Genomic DNA, 17,249 nt, shown 5'->3' with positions numbered 1-17,249 from the left:
GGCTTCTCCTCTACAGGTTTGAAACAGCCACCTAGCCATATATAGAATCCTTCAGGAGATAGTTTTACAGAAGATCCTCTGCATTTGTTTATTCTCTTGCAGTTTTTTTATCCTGAACCTTTCTATGTCTTACTCTCTTGCTAAGTGTTCCCTCTCCTTTTATCCCTTCAACTAGGCTTACTTCAAACCCAAATAGCAATAAAGTAGCTAATCAGTGGTGACTAGAGTAGAGATTAGAGGCAGAGTGGCCAGGAACCTGCTACCTGGCAGGTGCTGCATAAATATTTGTTGAACAAATGAACGAACAGAACCAGATTGCCTGGGTTCTAGTCCCAGCCTCTCACATAGGCAAATTCCATGACCTCCCCATTTCTGTTTCCTCATCTGTAAAATGGGAAAGATCATTGAACCTATTTCGGAAGATTGTTAACTAAATGAATTAACACTTATTAAGGGCTTAAAAGAGTCCTGGGTCAAAGTACATTTTTAAATGAGTTGTAAGCTCTTATTATTTGCAAGCTCAATATCAGAACACTTGAGGTGTAGTTCTAACAGTCTGCTGTAAAAGTTGGAAGCTAGAAGTTTAACCTATAGATGAGTCACTCTTCAAGCCACTGGTTTTCATTTCCACCATTTTTCTGGGGTCTTCCGTAACACCAGGCACCCCTGGTTTTCTTCCTACCTCACAAGGTTATCACTTCTTACTCTCCACTGCTAGATACTCCACCTTTATTTATGTATTATGACTTTTCATTTTGAAATAATTATAGATTCACAGAAAGTTTCAGAAAGCATACAGGGAAGGCCCATTCACCCAGTTTCCTCCAATGATAACATCTTACATAACTATAGTACAGTATCAAAACCAGGAAAATGACATTCATGTGATTTGCATAGCTTATCCAGATTGCTTCAGCTTCATAGGCACTTGTGTGCATATGTAGTTCTATGCAGTTTTATCAAATGTTAAGTTTTAACTACCAGAGTAGTTCTGTCACCACAAGGCCCCCTCATGCTACCCCTTCATAGCCACCATACCTTCCCAAACCCTAAACTCTGGCGAGCACTAATCTGTTCAAGTCTATGATTCTGTCATTCAGGAATATTATGTACATGAATATATAACCATTTGGGTTTTTTTTTTAATTCAGCATAATTTCCTGGAGGTGTATCCAAGTTGTTGAGTGAATCAGTAGTTCCTTCCTTTTCACTGATACCTAGTAGTCCATGGCACACATGTGCCATAGTTTATTTAACCATTCACCTTTTGAAGGATGTTTGAATCTTTTCAATTACTACAAACTTGGTGGCCAAAAACAATGCAAGTTTATTCCCTTACAGTTCCTGGAGGCCGAGAGTCTGAAATTGGTCTCTTTGGGCCAAAACCAGTGTGTCAGCAGGAACACGCACCCCCTGGAGACTTGGCGGAGACTGTCTCCTTGCCTTTGCTTCTAGAGCAGCATTTCTTGCTTTGCTCGTGGCCCCCTCCTCCATCTGCAAAGCCAACAGTGTAACATCTTGAGATCTCTCTCTCTGCCTCTCTCGCCTAAGGACATTTGTGGTTGCATTTAGGGCCACCTGAATAATCTAGGGTAATTTCCTGGTCTCAGGATCTTCCACAGATGTTTGTTGGATGAACAAATGACTCATTTCTCATACGTACCTAGGACTATGTGTACTCCTAACCTTATTGCAAATAACATTCTTTGTGTGATGATTGCCGTAACTCCCTGGCATATAGTATCTCCATCCTCCTTAGCTGTCAGGCCTCCTCCTGGCTTTCCTTTCTGAGGTAGCCTATGATGTGTTCATATACTTATTAGTATATAGTCACCAAGTCTTGGGACTCTTCAGACTTCTGAATTTTGCATAAAGTGGGCATACTTTAACTGTTATTACGGAACTGGACAGACCTAGCCTGTGGGTGGCTCATGACACAGTTCTGAAGAATGCATTCTTATTGCTTCTGATGCTGTCTCCTTATATCCTTCTACTGCCAGGTCCGTCCCACCACCCTGGAGCAGGGGTGAGAGGCAGAGTTTGCTGCTACTGTCTGCCTGTCCTTCCACCAGGTTTGGTCAAATGAAAATTTAGGTGCCAGTTGAACATGGCTATAGTAGCTAAGGAACCAACCCATGGGAGCATTACGGTAGGAAGTTAAGGCTTCTATAAATAAGGTGTAATGCGAAATAAAGAGGCTAGTGCAGGAGATAGAACACAACTGTTTTCAGCAATGTCTTCAACTTTGCACTACGTATGCCCTATGGTATGTGTAAATACCTACACTTCACTGGGAATCTAGTTTTCCAAAATGCCAAAATAAGAAATGCTATGCCTTTCTAGAAACAGCTGTCCTTGGTTCTTTTGATTGCAGTGAGATGGAATTGATTGCAAGCGCCCTTCCTTTATTCCCTCAGTGGAAGCATCAAGGCATACCCAGCATTACCTGCCTGCTTCTGCTCTCGGCCTGAACAAGTATTCTTTAACTGTCCTGGGTCCCAGACTGCTGTGGTTCACTCAGCAGTAGCGCTAGAAGAAAAAAAGACAGCCTGTGATAGAGGGGAGACTCTGTGAATATAATAATTGGTTTGCTGTTTCTGTAATGGTGGTTTTTGCCATTTCTCGAACCCTAATATTTTTTAATTGAGCTCAACTTCACATAGAGTAAAATGCTGAGATCTTAAATGTGTTCTTCGTTCAGTTTTGAATTATGTAAACATCTGTGCACCCAAATCCTTTTCAAGATAGAGAAAATTTTAGCCACTCAGAAAAATTCCTTCTGGCCCTTTCTGATCAGTCTGTGCATCCCCTTCCATGAAGCAATCACTGTTCTAATTTCTATCACTGGTTTCATTTTTCCTATTCTAGCACTTCACATGAAGGGAATTATGTGGAATGTATGCTTTTGTGTTGACTTTCTACACAGTGTGTCTGAGATTTACCCACGTTGTTGTGTGTATCAGTAGTTTCTTTTATTGCTGCATAGTATTCCATTGTGTTCCTCTGCCACAGTTTATTTACCCATTCTTTGGTGGATGGAAAGTTGTGCTGTTTCCAGATTTTGGCTATTATGAATCAAGCTATTATGAACATTCTTTTACAAATTTTTTTTTTGTGTGTGTGTGGACATATTTTTTCTTCTATTAAATACTTAGGAGTAGATTTTGTTCATAGGCTATAGGTGTTTACTTTTTAAAGGAGCTTTGAAAGTGTTCTCCACAGTGGGTGTGCTTTCTTCACATAGAGAGTTCTTAAGCTTTCCTTGTCTCACTTAGAGCAGAAACTGTGGTCCAGGGAGACATCCAGTCTGGTCACCTTTCATGCTATTGGAGCTCTAGGGGATAATTTTTGTAAGTTGTAGAGAAACAAAAAATTAAGCAACTACAATTTCAACAGGGAAAAAAATTCAATGAAGTATTTATACATGTTGTTTATTCTTTTACCTCTTTGCAAATATGTATACAATCTCTGAAAAGTTACACAAGCCCCTGGTGACTTAAGAACATCAATAGCCATCTTTTGCTCGTATCTGTTTCTAATGAGAAGAAAGAGCTGGGGGTGAGGGTCAGGACCTATGAAATGAATTTGTAGCTGAGTCCCTTGATATGGACACAACAGAGAACACAGGCACTTAGTGTGAGAAACTATATTTGTGAAAAGGGAAAGCTGAGCTGCATCTCTTTGTTCTAGTGTTTACTTGTGTATATGCTCTTCCTGGTGCATCTTTTTCTTTCCTATTGTCTTTTAAATTTTGAACATTATATCTCAGATTTTTCCATTTTTGTCTTTCAGGCCAAACAAGCCCTGGAAAATATTGAAGTTCCTGTTGGCTGCCTTATGGTCTACAACAATGAAGTTGTGGGGAAGGGAAGAAATGAAGTTAATCAAACCAAAAATGTGTGTGAGTTGATTAGTATAATTGCAAACATACAATAGTGATGTTAGGAGTGCAGTGAACTTAACCACAGTGGGCAGGAAGATGGATCTGTGTGCAGCTCCGCAGGTGTCAGTGGAAGGGTAGTTTTCCTTAACGTCTCTTTTTTTGAACACCTCTTTTTTTCTGATTTTAAAAGTGAGACATGTTGATTTTTTTAAACTTGGAAAATTCATAAAATTTAATGAAGCCATAAAATCTTCAGGGCTAATTTTCTATTTATGGAGTTTTACTAACTTGTCTGAAACCCAAGAGGGGATTTTATTATATTGGAGTGTCAGTATGGAAGAAAATGAGTCTGTCTCCATGTTAAGCAAATCTGATATTTGAAAATTCTACTTTACAGAATGTATCAATTTAATTCATGTCACATTCTTTAGTACTTTTAAATAATATGTTCCTCTTAGTGAATTAAAAAAAATCACCCTCAATTTACAACTTTGTAGGTATAAAAGTATTGTGTAAAGGAAACTATCCCTGTATCAGATAATTCAAAGGAATAAAGTCTCTACCACCTGCTGTCTCTGTACTTAAGTGTGTTATTACACTTTAAGAACTTTGTGGTTTGTAATTTCTTGTGGTTAGGTTGAGAAGTTCATGAATTAAGGCAGCACTTCTTGAACATGATATTAGAACAGTCTGTCACAGTAAGTATAAGGGAAGTATTAAGTTTTATGATTGTGAGAAGTACTGGGTATAGTCAAGGATAGCTTATAGCCATAATGCCACTCACACAGACTTAGATCTTATCAGATGATCTTAGGAGCCAGAGAACAAACTGGTGTTAGTAATCATGCTATTGGGAATTTAAAGTTCATCCATCACATCTATCCAAAAGAAAACAGATTTAGCAAAACACATGCAGAGTAGAAACCCAGATTCACAAAGCAATTATGTGGCTATCAAAATATCTGTGAGATAAGTAATAAACATAATACAGCAATTAGTGAATATACAGATACTTATTTGGGTGTGGAACTCTGTATTTTAAATAATTGTTATATCTCCTTATTTGTGTTTTATGTTTTGGTACGATATCTTTAAAGAGAGCTTCAGATGTCCTAATGATGTCCACCTAACTCCACAGTGACCTGGGTTTCTTCTATACCTTGAATTAATGTGAATTTATTTTGATATTCTGTGTCCTACAGAAGGTTAATGTGTAAACACAGTACAGAAAACTCTTGACATAAATGAGGAGACCTGAGTCCTACCTCTGGCTCTGCCACTACCACCCCCGGCCCCCATCACTACCAGCATCACCTCTCCCAGTTGTGTGTCTTTAATATATCCTACCTTACCTTAGCTTCTGGTTCTTCAGCAATAAAAGAGAGAGTTGATTGAGATGATTCAATCCAACAGTTATTTATTGAGAACTATGAGAGATTTGATTCAGTAATTTTGAATCTGATTTTTAAGAAGCACCCAAATTGGTGAAACTTTTTTTTTTTTAAGCTGCTCAGTTGCTTCTGTTATGCAGCCAGGCTTGGGAACCTCTTCTGTAAATAAGTACCTTTCAGCTCTGAGTTTATAATTCTGGGCCAGCATTGTTCCCATCTGCCTTTGGCTTCCATGGCACCATGAACCACTGTGCCAGCATTTTTCACATCCTGTCACAGATAGTGAACACCTTTTGTTTGCCCCACCAAGTGTTATGCTTTTTGAGGACAGAGACTTTTCATCTCACCTAGAATTTAGCACAGTGGCTTCTAATAGCCACTATGTATCAACTTATATACTGAGTATCAGTTGGTGTAAGTTTGTTGATAAATGCCACTGTGAATACTAACAGTGATCTCATAGAACAGTGTGTGTGTGTATGTGTGTGTGTGTGTGTGTAAGTAGCATTAGGTGGCTTGTACATCACCTAATTCAGATTGCTTTATGAGGTATAGAAGTCAGTGTACCTCATACCCCATTTTACATATGGGGAAACCAAGTCTTACAAAAGTTATGTATTTTGCCCAAGGCCATGTCATTAGTAATGTCATGGTTGGTATTCAAATTTAAGTGTGGCTGATTCCAAATGCTGTGTGATTTCTTCCATACTCTGCTATCTCCTATGAGGTATCTGAGACTGAGAGCAAATCTTTTTTTTCTCCTATAAAATCTCATCCCAAAGAAAAATCTGATGACATTTCAGTAAACTAAATATTCATTTGCTTTGAGGTGAGAGCCTTGAAAACATCTGAAACTGGAGTACTTGCTTGTGAAAATTTGAAGCTTCCCCTGAAATATTCAGAAACCCTAGACTCATTTTTTTCTCTCTCTTTTTTGAGACTCACCTTTTCTATGGCATTTTAATTGAAACGTTTTAGGCTAAACTAAGACCATAATTTGTATGGCACCTCAGATCAGGTATCTCTGGTTGGAGTTCTAGTACTTGACCTGGGGAATACATGTCAACTGCTGAAGGTGTCCTGAAACCTTAATTTGTTAAAATGTTGGTGGAAACATTAGGCCCATTTTTTGTATTTATTTTTAAGAGTTTGTAAAATACAGTTATGTGTAGTGAGCATTGTCACTGCAGGCACCGCTCTCTTTTCAGGCTACAAGACATGCGGAAATGGTGGCCATTGACCAGGCCCTTGATTGGTGTCATCGAAGTGGCAAGAGTCCTTCCGAAGTATTTGAGCGCACTGTGTTGTATGTCACCGTGGAGCCCTGTATTATGTGTGCAGCTGCTCTCCGCCTGATGAGTATCCTTTGACTTCATGGGTTAATAAAGTCTTTCACCCTTCCTAGGAACTCGAAAATGGCCCAACATGTACCCTGTTTTCTAATATATGAAAACAGAGATATATGAAACATTATTGTAGATGGTAGACATTATAAGATATAGTATCCGTTGGCCAAAAAAGTTTTAAGAAAGCTTTTTAGATAATAAAATTACCTTTCCTTTTGTATCAATAACAAATAAGCATAAGAAAGCAAGCTTAGGACTAACTTTATTATGTAAAGATAAATCATAAATTACATTAAAGTAGATTATAAAACAGGGAAGTCTGAACACTTAAAAGTCTTAAATTTTGCCTTTGGATAATAGATTATAAGTGATTAAAATTTTTTATTTCTCTATTTATAATGTTTTTGTTTATTTTTGCCATGATACCTATTACATTAAATGAAAAATTTTATGTTAGAAATAAATACCAAGTAAAAAACAAACAAATCACTTATGATATTATAATTATAAATAAGTGGGAAATTAATAAAGTTACAACTCTTTGAATTGTATCTTTTATAGAGTAAGTGATATAAATACTGGATATAGCAAATTAGTCTCTGAAGATCTTTTACAAAAATTATTGATAATTCAAAAACTCAGTTTCATACTTGCATATATTTTATGTACTGATTTTGCTGCATTTGTGTGAATAATTTTATCAGTTTAAAAATAATGCAGAGGTTTTGACTATGATATGAACAATCTCTGTAAAGAGAGGGGTTATGGCCGACTTAGAATTTTCTCACCATCTTGCCTTACAGAGTGGCTGAGCATTAGTCTGTTTTATATTAGGGCACAGGTTGTGCTTTATTTGGGGAAAAATCTGATATTTTTAAAAGGTAAAAAATCACTGGATTAAACTCCAGCATCATTTCTGGCTCTAATTCTCTAATTAGAGTTTGTAAAATACAGTTATATGTATTACAAAAAGTGATTTAGTGATTTAGGAAAGACCAGAAAGAACACCAAATAGTGAACAGTCAGCATTTACTTAATTCAGTTTTCATTCTATTTGCAGTGGTGAGGTACTAATTTCTATATACATTGAACTACTTTCTTTTTTTTGTAACTGGATTGTGTGATTTTTAAAACTAAACCTCAACTTCATGTTTCAAAAGTAGCACGAGCTTTTCTCTCCAGGATGATGGCTGGTATAAACGTACCCTGATTTTGTCATGATACCCCCTTGAACTACACATTCTTTGCATGACCTTAATTCTTTTTTATAAATCCCGCTGGTTGTATATGGCTGTCAGAATGAACGATTTGGTGGTTGTGGCTCTGTTCTAAATATTGCCTCTGCTGATTTACCAAATACTGGGAGACCATTTCAGGTAATATGACTTGCTTGAGCTTTTTCTTTCCTTCTAGTTGCTTTGATCTCATTATGGGCTTGGGAATAGTAGGTATGTGGTCAGTAGGCCAAAAAGCCGTGCTAGACCCGAACAGGCTCTTGGGACCTCTGGTCAAGGTCATTTTTAGCCTCACTATGAGACCGCAGGTAATCATTTCTAGGTGAGTGCTTAGCTCTCTTAACAGAATCTCTTCTGAAGGAGAGTTCCCAAGCCTTTGGAGGTATCTCCTGACAATCTTCACCAACACCTTCAGGGGTGTTTGAAGACACTCCCACTGTTGGTGTTCTCACTCAGTGAGTGTTCCTAGCTCCATACCAAGTTTGTATAAAGGTTGGCCTCCCTCACTGCTTTGTACAGTGGATGCTATTGACAGTGAACACACAATATTTTTGTACAAACTCGGTCATTTTGCTTGATTGCCTCACACTATTTTTAGTGTCTAAGAATCAATACCTGTATTTTCATTATATTTTTTCCTTCCTTTTTAATATGGAAATTTCTCCCAGACTCAAGAATCCATATTTCTTTTATCTTTTCTTAGAAGTTCTACATATCCTTTAAACTACCCAAATCTCTCAAAGTTTTTATGTTTAAGGCTATGAGCAGTAGGAAGTTATATTTCAGAGTTTGGCCTGTGGACACATACCAATTTTCATAAACCGGTTTGATTGTTTTTCTCTCCAAGATATAAGGTTAATTCTAAAGTATTATGCCTTAAAAAGAAAAGCATTTAACAAATGCTGGACATGGTGGGCAGTTAACTTCAAAGACCTCAGATATTTTTAGGAGAATATTAAATATCTGAAGGGCAAAATTTGGCTAAATATCACTGACAACAAGTTTTGGAAAACACTCTATTTTTAGTTTTCCAGCTGAACATTAGCTTAACCAACAAATCCTATACTCAGAATAGATGACTTTTAACATTGTATCCCAGAAGAAATTGTTATAGAATGGTGGAGAGTAAACAATACAATTAGCTTGATCATTTAAAAAAAATCTGCAAAGAGATTTGATTTTTCCCAATCACTTCTCTTAGTAGCTCAGATTTTGCTTACATAACTCTTTGCAAGTGAATTGCTGACTCTATACTTCATGTATGAGAAAGATGTAAAGAATTTCTCAAAGCTTCTAGACAGAACAAAGATGAGCCCTTGGATTTCAGACAGGGGTAGAGCATTTCTCTCCAGCACAGCAGTGATATCGAGTGTATGCATACAGTTTTCTCCTACATGTCTCTGCACAGAGTTGATTTGGCTGAACCAAACAATACATTTGTTTGTAGTGTGTATACCTGGCTGAATTGGCTCCACTGAAATGAATGACCATTGTTTGAAGCCATATTTCCAGTTTTGATGCCAAATTCTGTGCTGTTTCTTTTTTTTTAAGTGTTTTGAGATTCTAAAGAAAACACTGGTATCCCAGGCTTCTGGTTGCTGTGTTTTCTTCCTCTATTTGGCTGGGCTGGGTGGAAGGGGGCATGAGGGAGTCTGTGAGAGGTGGGATGCTGTTTTTTTATTGCAGAATTGTAGATTCTTTTCATATTGTATTACAGGCAGCATTAAAGTTCTTAGAGAACACCTACAGAATGATTCTTTTTGAAGAGGTGGTGATTAGTTTATAATATGTTGCTGCCCTGTTTTTAAAAATTTATTTGAATAAGAACTTGTGATTTCTATTAAAGCCACAGATCTGTAGCTGTAGTAGGATATTTGGAAATATTAGTGTCTTAGAGAGTTGCAATTTCCCTCACCTGTGACCCAGTGGGGCTCATCCCTAACTGCATATTAAAAATCATCTGTAGAATTTGAAGCATGCCCATGCCTGCCCCCCTTGCCCAGTCCTGCTCAGTAAGAAGGTGGGAGTGGGAGGGGGGCACTGTATTAGAATCAGTAGCCTTTTGGAGAGTCCTCAGCGGTCCCGCTGAGCAGCCAAGGCTCAGGACCTCTGCTCTGACTCTGCAGGACTGGAGGGTGCTTTGTGCATGTGGGTGCTCATGAGAGTGCATGAGGAGAGGCAGAAACCCAGGGGAGCCACCACCATGGCGGGAAGAGAAGGGGCTTGGTCCATGATGGTTAGGATGCACTGAGAAGGTCGGAAGTACTTGCGGGCCAAGGGAGGAGAGGGTTCAAAAAGGAAGCCCATACGGTTAGTAGTCTTCACGCCTGCAGAAAACTGAAGAGCATGGAAAGGAACCAGGATTTTGGTCAGTAGGGGCCTGGGAGATCTGGGAGGGCGGCCTCAGGGGAGTCCAGGGAGCACAAGCCAGCCAGAATGAGGTCGAGGAGGAAATGAGAGCCACAAAAATGATGGCCAGGACTTTGGAATATTCTCAGGGAGAATGAGGGTAGCAGCATGCCTGAGGGGCAGCCCAGAAGGAAGGTTATTGTTTTTCTTTACCAGCTCTATTGAGATATAGTTGACATATAACATTGTGTAAGTTTAAGGTATACAATGTGATGATTTAATACACATATATTGTGTAACATTTGCAACAGTAAGGCTAGTTAACATCCTTAACACCTCACATCATTACCATTTTGTTGTTGTTATTACGGTGAGAACATTTAAGCTCTACTCAGAGCAGCATTCAAGTGTACAGTGTAGTACTGTGAGCCTGTACTTGCCGTGCTGATCTTAGAGCCTGGAACCTATTCATCTTATAACTGAAAATTTGCGCCTTTTGATCAATGTCTACTTCCCCCACTCTCCCACCCCAGGCAGCTACCATTCTGCTGTCTGCTTATATAAAGAAAATATACACATACACTGACAATGGGATATTATTCTCTCTGTATCAATAAAGAAAATATGATATATACTGACAGAATATGTGTTTGTGTATATACACACTATGTATTTACACACACATACATACAATGGAATATTATTCAGCCATAAAAATGAAGGAAATTCTGCCAGTTGGGACAATACAGATGGATCTTGAGGGCATTATGCCAAATGAAGTCAGAGAAAGACTTGCCTGTGTCATCTCACTTATATGTGAAATCAAAAACATAGAACTTGTAGAAGCTTATTTGTTTTGATGGGGGTGGTTTATACAGGCTTTGTAGGCCCAGGCAAGAGCTGACTGGAGGCACAGGGGAAAGGGAGGCTTCTTCTGAGCAGGGGACCAGCCTTTCCAGAGGAGAAGCTCGCTGGCTCCTACCTCTCCTGGGCACTGCTTCTGGCCATGCTTCCCTGGAATCTCCATTGTATCATTTCATGCACCTCAGAAAGATGCAGTATAGCAAGTCCAAACTCCTGGGACACACCTTCAATGCCCTATTTATTTTGATCTCATCTCATTTTATCTCTTGAATCTCCTTCCATATTCTCCCTTAATAATCATCCCCTGGCCCTCTCAACAGGTTTCCTCACACAAAATCCATACTTACTTTTTCCTTGAAATGCTCTGCTCAGCAGTCTCTTTAAATATTTGCTATCTTTAAGGCAGGTTCAAGTTTCATCTCCACATAGTATTTCACACAACATCCCTCCTTGCCATTCTCACAATTTCTTGCTCTTCTCATGTGTTGGTCTCATCTCTCTAAATACCAAAGGTAGAATGAGCTGAGCACTTTTAAAAGAACTGACAATGTATTTTTCTGTAAGGAGCCCGACAGTAAATTTTTAGCCTGTTGGATCTCCTTTTTTTTTTACTTTTAACAACGCTTTGTAAGTGTGAGAGCTCATTCTTAGCTGCAGACTGCCAGCTCTAGCTCTGTCGCGTTAAACACTTAGTGGGCCACCAATAAATAACTGTTGATAAAAGTAACTAATGTTTAATGTCCCTGATGATGTGCCAGGTTTTCATAGGTATTATTTTATATAGTCTCATTTAATCCTTACAAAAAACTCTCTTGAGTACTATAATTACCTAATTTTACATATGAGGAAACTGAGGCAGAGAGATTTTAACTACCTTACCCAAGACCACATAGTTAGTAACTTCAGTAATAGTTGTTTGAGAGTTATGTTTGACTGAGGCTGTATGTCTATTCTGGAAATGAACTTCCTTACCCATGTTATGTATATCTCCAAAGTGTATTAACATTATCTGAAATATGTTTACATAATTATATATTACTCTTTTTATGGGCTACAACACACATTTTCATAGGCCAATAGTCATTTTCAATTTCTCATTACATCAGTGTGTTCCTGGATTTCGGGCTGAGGAAGCAGTGGAAATGTTAAAGACCTTCTACAAACAAGAAAATCCAAATGGTCAGTTTCCTCTACTGTATAAAATGTACCCCACTTTAAACAGATCCGTGTGCAGAAAGCCTGACATGGGCCTATCTCTTCATTTTCTCTTACTCTTTTCTTTCCACAGCACCAAAATCAAAAGTTCGGAAAAAGGAATGTCAAAAATCTTGAATTTGTTCTGATGGAAGCCTAATGCCCCTGGATGAAATTTTTGGAGTGAAATCTGTTGATATTATTGAATTGTATGTTTATGTATTATCCTTAACTCATGGGAAAATGGTTTCTCATCATTCGCTCTGTTAAGGGAACAAATTGGCACTTTTTAAAAGTCTGACAATTGTAAACAATGATTAGCTTTTTTAAAAGCTGAAAGAACATTTTAAGAAGAGGAAAATTAATGATTGACTTTTTAGACATTAGTAAACATGATGCTCTTCCTGCCAGCATCATTATGCCGAGTCCAGGGAAGTGCTGACTTTCAGAGAATGGCACGCAGACCCAGTTACCTGGTGTGTGTCTGGACTGGTGTGTGCCACACTGGGCACCTGCTCCAGGCCTAGCATTTTGGAATTGGATTCTTTCTATGCAGCCACTATGATCTCCCAGGGTGTTCTGGCCCATGATTTCCTTAGAATTTGTCTATGAGTTGTGTACATATAGACCATGATTATATGGTCCTTAGAAGAGATTTTTTTTTTGTTTTTATAAAGCATTTAGAGAAAATGTATACTTTTCAAACAAGTGCTTAAGTGTCATTTTTATATAACAGCATGTTGCTGTAATAATTTGGCCTTATTTATGCTTTCTTTGAAGATGGATAGCCTTAAAAAGACAAAAGTTCACAGAGTCAGTGAACAGAACAAAGAATCCTACCCTCGTGGAACTTATATTCTAGCAGAGGGAGACAGATGATAAGCCTAATAGATTATACAGTCTGTGGAGGGCAATAAGGACAATGGCAACACAGACGAAGGGGGCAGGGTAGAGGGGATGGGTGTGCCATTTGGTGGTGGGAATGCTGGTGGCACAATCAAATAGATGGTTAGTTTAGTCTGAAATCAAATACAAATGATTTCTTTTTATAAAAATCCAAATCTAGAATTTAAAACTAAAATTGAAAAATGTGAATACAAGCCTGGGAAGGTTGTCCACAGCAGGAAGTCCCAGGTTTGCCTGCTTACTGACAGCAGTGAGGGTTGGCATGGATGCTGAGCCAGGCGGAGCGCACTGCCTCTGCCCAGAAGGGGGCCTCGCGGTTCCACCAGAAGCCGAGCTCCAGGTCCTGGAGGGCAGCTCCTGCTCAGTTGCGTTTCTCCCGTGGATTCATTTTCTTGATGCAAAGCATCTGTATTTGTTGGTTCTGTCATTTGAGCAATGTCTCTGACTTGTTTGTTTTAAATTACATTACAGGCTGGAATGTAATTGTGGTGAAAGTATTTTTATATTGCTGAGAGTAGCATCTAATCACAGTTACATGCTTCAGAGGATTTATAATTGCTTGGTTTTGTACATGTGTGTTTTTAACTGCATTCAGGAAGTTTTATGGAGAGGAATATGCATAATTTGAAATCTATAATAGTGTTCATTTAACTTCTCTCCAATTTCACCTACTTTTAAGTTAAAAGTTTAAAATGATCTTCCCATTAAATTGTAGTGGTTGGACTAGTTTATTCCCTTGCAGTTGGTCATAATTAATTTCTGGCTCTTTGTGCTTTTTTGAAGTGGACTTCATTGCCCTTACTGTCCCCATATTGTTTTCTTGGGAATTATTTGTGACAAAAAACCTGGAATCTTTCCTCTGGAGGGTGCCACCCAGTAAGTCTGGCTAAGCATCTTATGCCAAGTAGATTCTTAGTAAACATTTGTTCAATAAAATTATTGATTGGACTTTTAGGGGAAAATGATTTATAAGGATATTATGTAGGGTAAAAAGCCAAAGCCAAAAATCGCATAGGAGTGTTTCAACCCAGAGATAGTCACTGCCAAAAGGATAAAAAGAACAAAACTATAAACAGAGGAATAGAAAAGACTTACCAATATACATATATTCTGTCTTCGATGTGTTTTGGAGAATGGGTATTTCCTAATTCCTAAGTAGAGCTGAAAATTTAATTTTAGTTATGACTATAGAAAACTCTCCTAATTTTTGGTCTTAGGCACAGTTCCCTCCATTGCTTTGGGGTAAAAATCAGTTTATAAGGCATATTACAGATACACCTCCAATGCTGATAGAGGACCTTTAGACGTGAGGTCATAGACGTTAAGGCTGCGGGATTCTGACAGCAGTTTGAAAGTGGTGAAGAGTTGTGGATATATGATGAGGTTATCTGCTATCTGAGTACCACATTCTCTAGCTACGCAGACATGACTTAAAATACTTCGATGCTTCAGTTCAAAAGATTGAATCCAATTGATTGATACTGATAGTGCCTAAGAGATTAGCTGAGAGATTTGTGTATGAAATAATAATGAAAGTTGTGGGATGCAAAAAGGTTTTAGAATTGCAGCCCTGTTGAGAGAAATTCATGGGAAATGATTCCATCTAATTTGCTAACATATCCAATGGTCTTTGCAGTGGGCTTTGGTGAGAACGGGTGGTATGTAATGCTTTGGCAGCCTTCAATCACTGATAAAAGATGGTGTTAAAATATCTTTGCACTCTTGTTACTTGGCATAAACATCTCTTCCTGTGTTGTATTTGGAATGCTATGGAGAGAAAATAGATAGCCAAGAACTCTACTGTAGGCAAGAGCTGTTAATTTTTCTTTAACTATTTGGAAACAATTTGAAACTTACAGAAAAGTTGCAAAAATACCTTACTCTTTAAACCTATTGTTAACATTTTGTACCTTTACTTTATCATTTGTTGTCTTTTTATTCTCTTTCTCCCCCTCTTTTCTTTCTCTTTCTATATATTTATGTATGAATGAAAATAATTGTTTTGCTGAACCATTTGGTAGAAAGTTATATCTCATAGCCCATTTCCCTGAAATGTTTCAGTATTTCCTAAGTATAGGAGATTCTTATATATAATTACAATATAGTTACTGACTTAAGTAAATTTAACATGGATACAATACTTTAATGTACTGTTTATATTCCAGTTTTGTCAGTTGAGTCCATGATGTCCCTCAGAGGACCCCTCTCACTCCACATTATCAGATCTATTCTAGGGTGAGGTATTCATGTAGTTGTCATGTATCTTTAGCTTCTTTTAACTAGAGCATTTCTGTAGCCTGTCTTTATTTCTTATGACATTGACATTTAAAAAATCTTACAGTCCTTTTTCCCCCCACCAACTTTTTTTTTTTTTAATATATATATATATAGTGGTGTTTTCTCATGATTAGATTCAGGTTATGTACTTTAGATTATATCTCAACTTTTTTTTGTTTTAAATTTATATATGGTGGTGTTTTCTCATGATTAGATTCAGGTTATGTATTCTAGAAAATACTGTGTTCTCAGAGTATCAAAAGGCATCCAAAGGCCATCAGTCCCTCACTGGTGATGTTATTAATTCTGGTCACGTGAAAGTGTTACCTGATTTCTGCACTATGTAATCTATGTAATTATTGTTTTTTTCCCTCCCTTGCAACAGATAAGCAGTCTGGGAACAGAAACTGTTACATTTGTAAAAGAAAATGTACTTGACATTAATGAAAAGGAAGGAAAGAAAATGAATGATACGAATTTCAAAGCAACTGTTAAATTATTTGATTGCATTCTTCTTTTATGATGCCTGCTAAAATTTACAAAATTCTTTTCCTAATAATATTTTAAATAAGGAAGTCTTAATGAAAATTAAAGGAAGTCTGAGAAATAAGTTCTTTCCTGATGGCCTCAACATAACTAATAATTATATCAATTTAATGATAATGTGAAAAGGCAGAGTTTTGGAAAAATATGTCTAAGATGTTTCTGATACTGCAGATGTCTTTAGTGACCAAAGAGGTGTCTAACACTAGTTAGACAGTCATGTGGCCATAAAAAAGGTGTTCTCCTGGGTTTGCATAGAGACATCTAGACTTAAAATGCTTTAAGCACTGCTACTTTTTAAAAAGAAGTGTCAGTGAAAATAGAAAAGCCAAGGCTCTTTAAAAAAAAAATCATTAAATTTTTGTAAAGTAGTGAGGTTCCTTGTTAAAAATATATGTTGAAGCCAAAGCTTGTCCTTCCCCATCATTCTGCACCCACTGGCCTTGAATAGCCCTGGGAAGAAGAGGCGTTAAGGGCTGGTTTCCCTGCCTTTTGGCAAAGGAATGAGACTACATTGACTTCATCTCTGAAGAAAACTGCCAACTATTTTCTTACTCTCTAAATTGTTGATTGTGTGGTGAGGAGAGGGTGATGGGTGGCGTTATTTCTCTGGGCAGACCAGCATAAGTTCTGGTGAAAGTTTGACATCTTGAGAAGATCTTCTTTTTCAGGTTGAGCTAATAAAAACAGGCTCATGGGATTATTTCATCCCTGATTCTTAAGGGCATAGTGGTCTAAACACCATGTATCCATGACTGTTAGGGAGTCTTGTGGTGTGGTTGGAGGAGCATGAACTTGGTTGGGAGTCTAGAGCAGGAGCTGGTAAAGAATGCCTTGTGGGCCAATCCCAGTCTGCTGCTTGTTTTGTACCACTCACAAGTTTAAAAATGGCTTTACATTTTTTAATGGTTGATAAAACTGAAAGAAGAATTTAGTGACTTGAGAACATTATAAGAAATTCAAGTTTCACTGTTCACATATTAAATTTTACTGGGACACAAGCATGCCCATTTGTTTTTGTGTTTTCTAGATCTGCCTCTGTTCTTACAATGTCAGAGCTGAATAGTGGTGACGGAGACCTGTGGCTCCCAAAGCCCAAAATTATTTACTGTCTGGCCCTTTCAGAAATGCTTGACACCCTGGAGAATATAAAACATTGAGGCTGGATCTCTAAGGTGCTCGTTCAAGTTCTAGGACTTTGGAACTGAATAACGTGGTGAATTGTACAGCTGTGGTGAATTGCTTCAGTGCCATGGTTTTT

General features: G+C 37.8%; 1 protein-coding gene across 2 annotated transcripts in view; it reads left to right on the top strand.

Annotated features, from left to right (window-relative positions):
- ADAT2 (adenosine deaminase tRNA specific 2) overlaps positions 1-17,249 on the top strand; it is a 62,442-nt gene that overhangs the window by 3,011 nt on the left and 42,182 nt on the right. The window contains exons 2-6 of one of the 2 annotated variants that reach the window (XM_017676872.3): positions 3,793-3,897; positions 6,483-6,633; positions 7,890-7,996; positions 12,175-12,247; positions 12,357-16,023. In XM_017676872.3, the coding sequence (XP_017532361.1) occupies positions 3,793-3,897; positions 6,483-6,633; positions 7,890-7,996; positions 12,175-12,247; positions 12,357-12,400 (480 nt within the window). In that variant the 3' untranslated portion in view covers positions 12,401-16,023. Of the gene's footprint in view, positions 1-3,792; positions 3,898-6,482; positions 6,634-7,889; positions 7,997-12,174; positions 12,248-12,356; positions 16,024-17,249 lie in introns of those variants that run through there. The other variant, XM_073219689.1, reaches the window with a different exon arrangement.

This window comes from Manis javanica, chromosome 13 (genome assembly GCF_040802235.1).
Source record: "Manis javanica isolate MJ-LG chromosome 13, MJ_LKY, whole genome shotgun sequence".
Taxonomy (NCBI): domain Eukaryota; kingdom Metazoa; phylum Chordata; class Mammalia; order Pholidota; family Manidae; genus Manis; species Manis javanica.
Note: the sequence above shows the minus strand (reverse complement) of the source record. Positions and strands in the feature narration are given on the sequence as shown.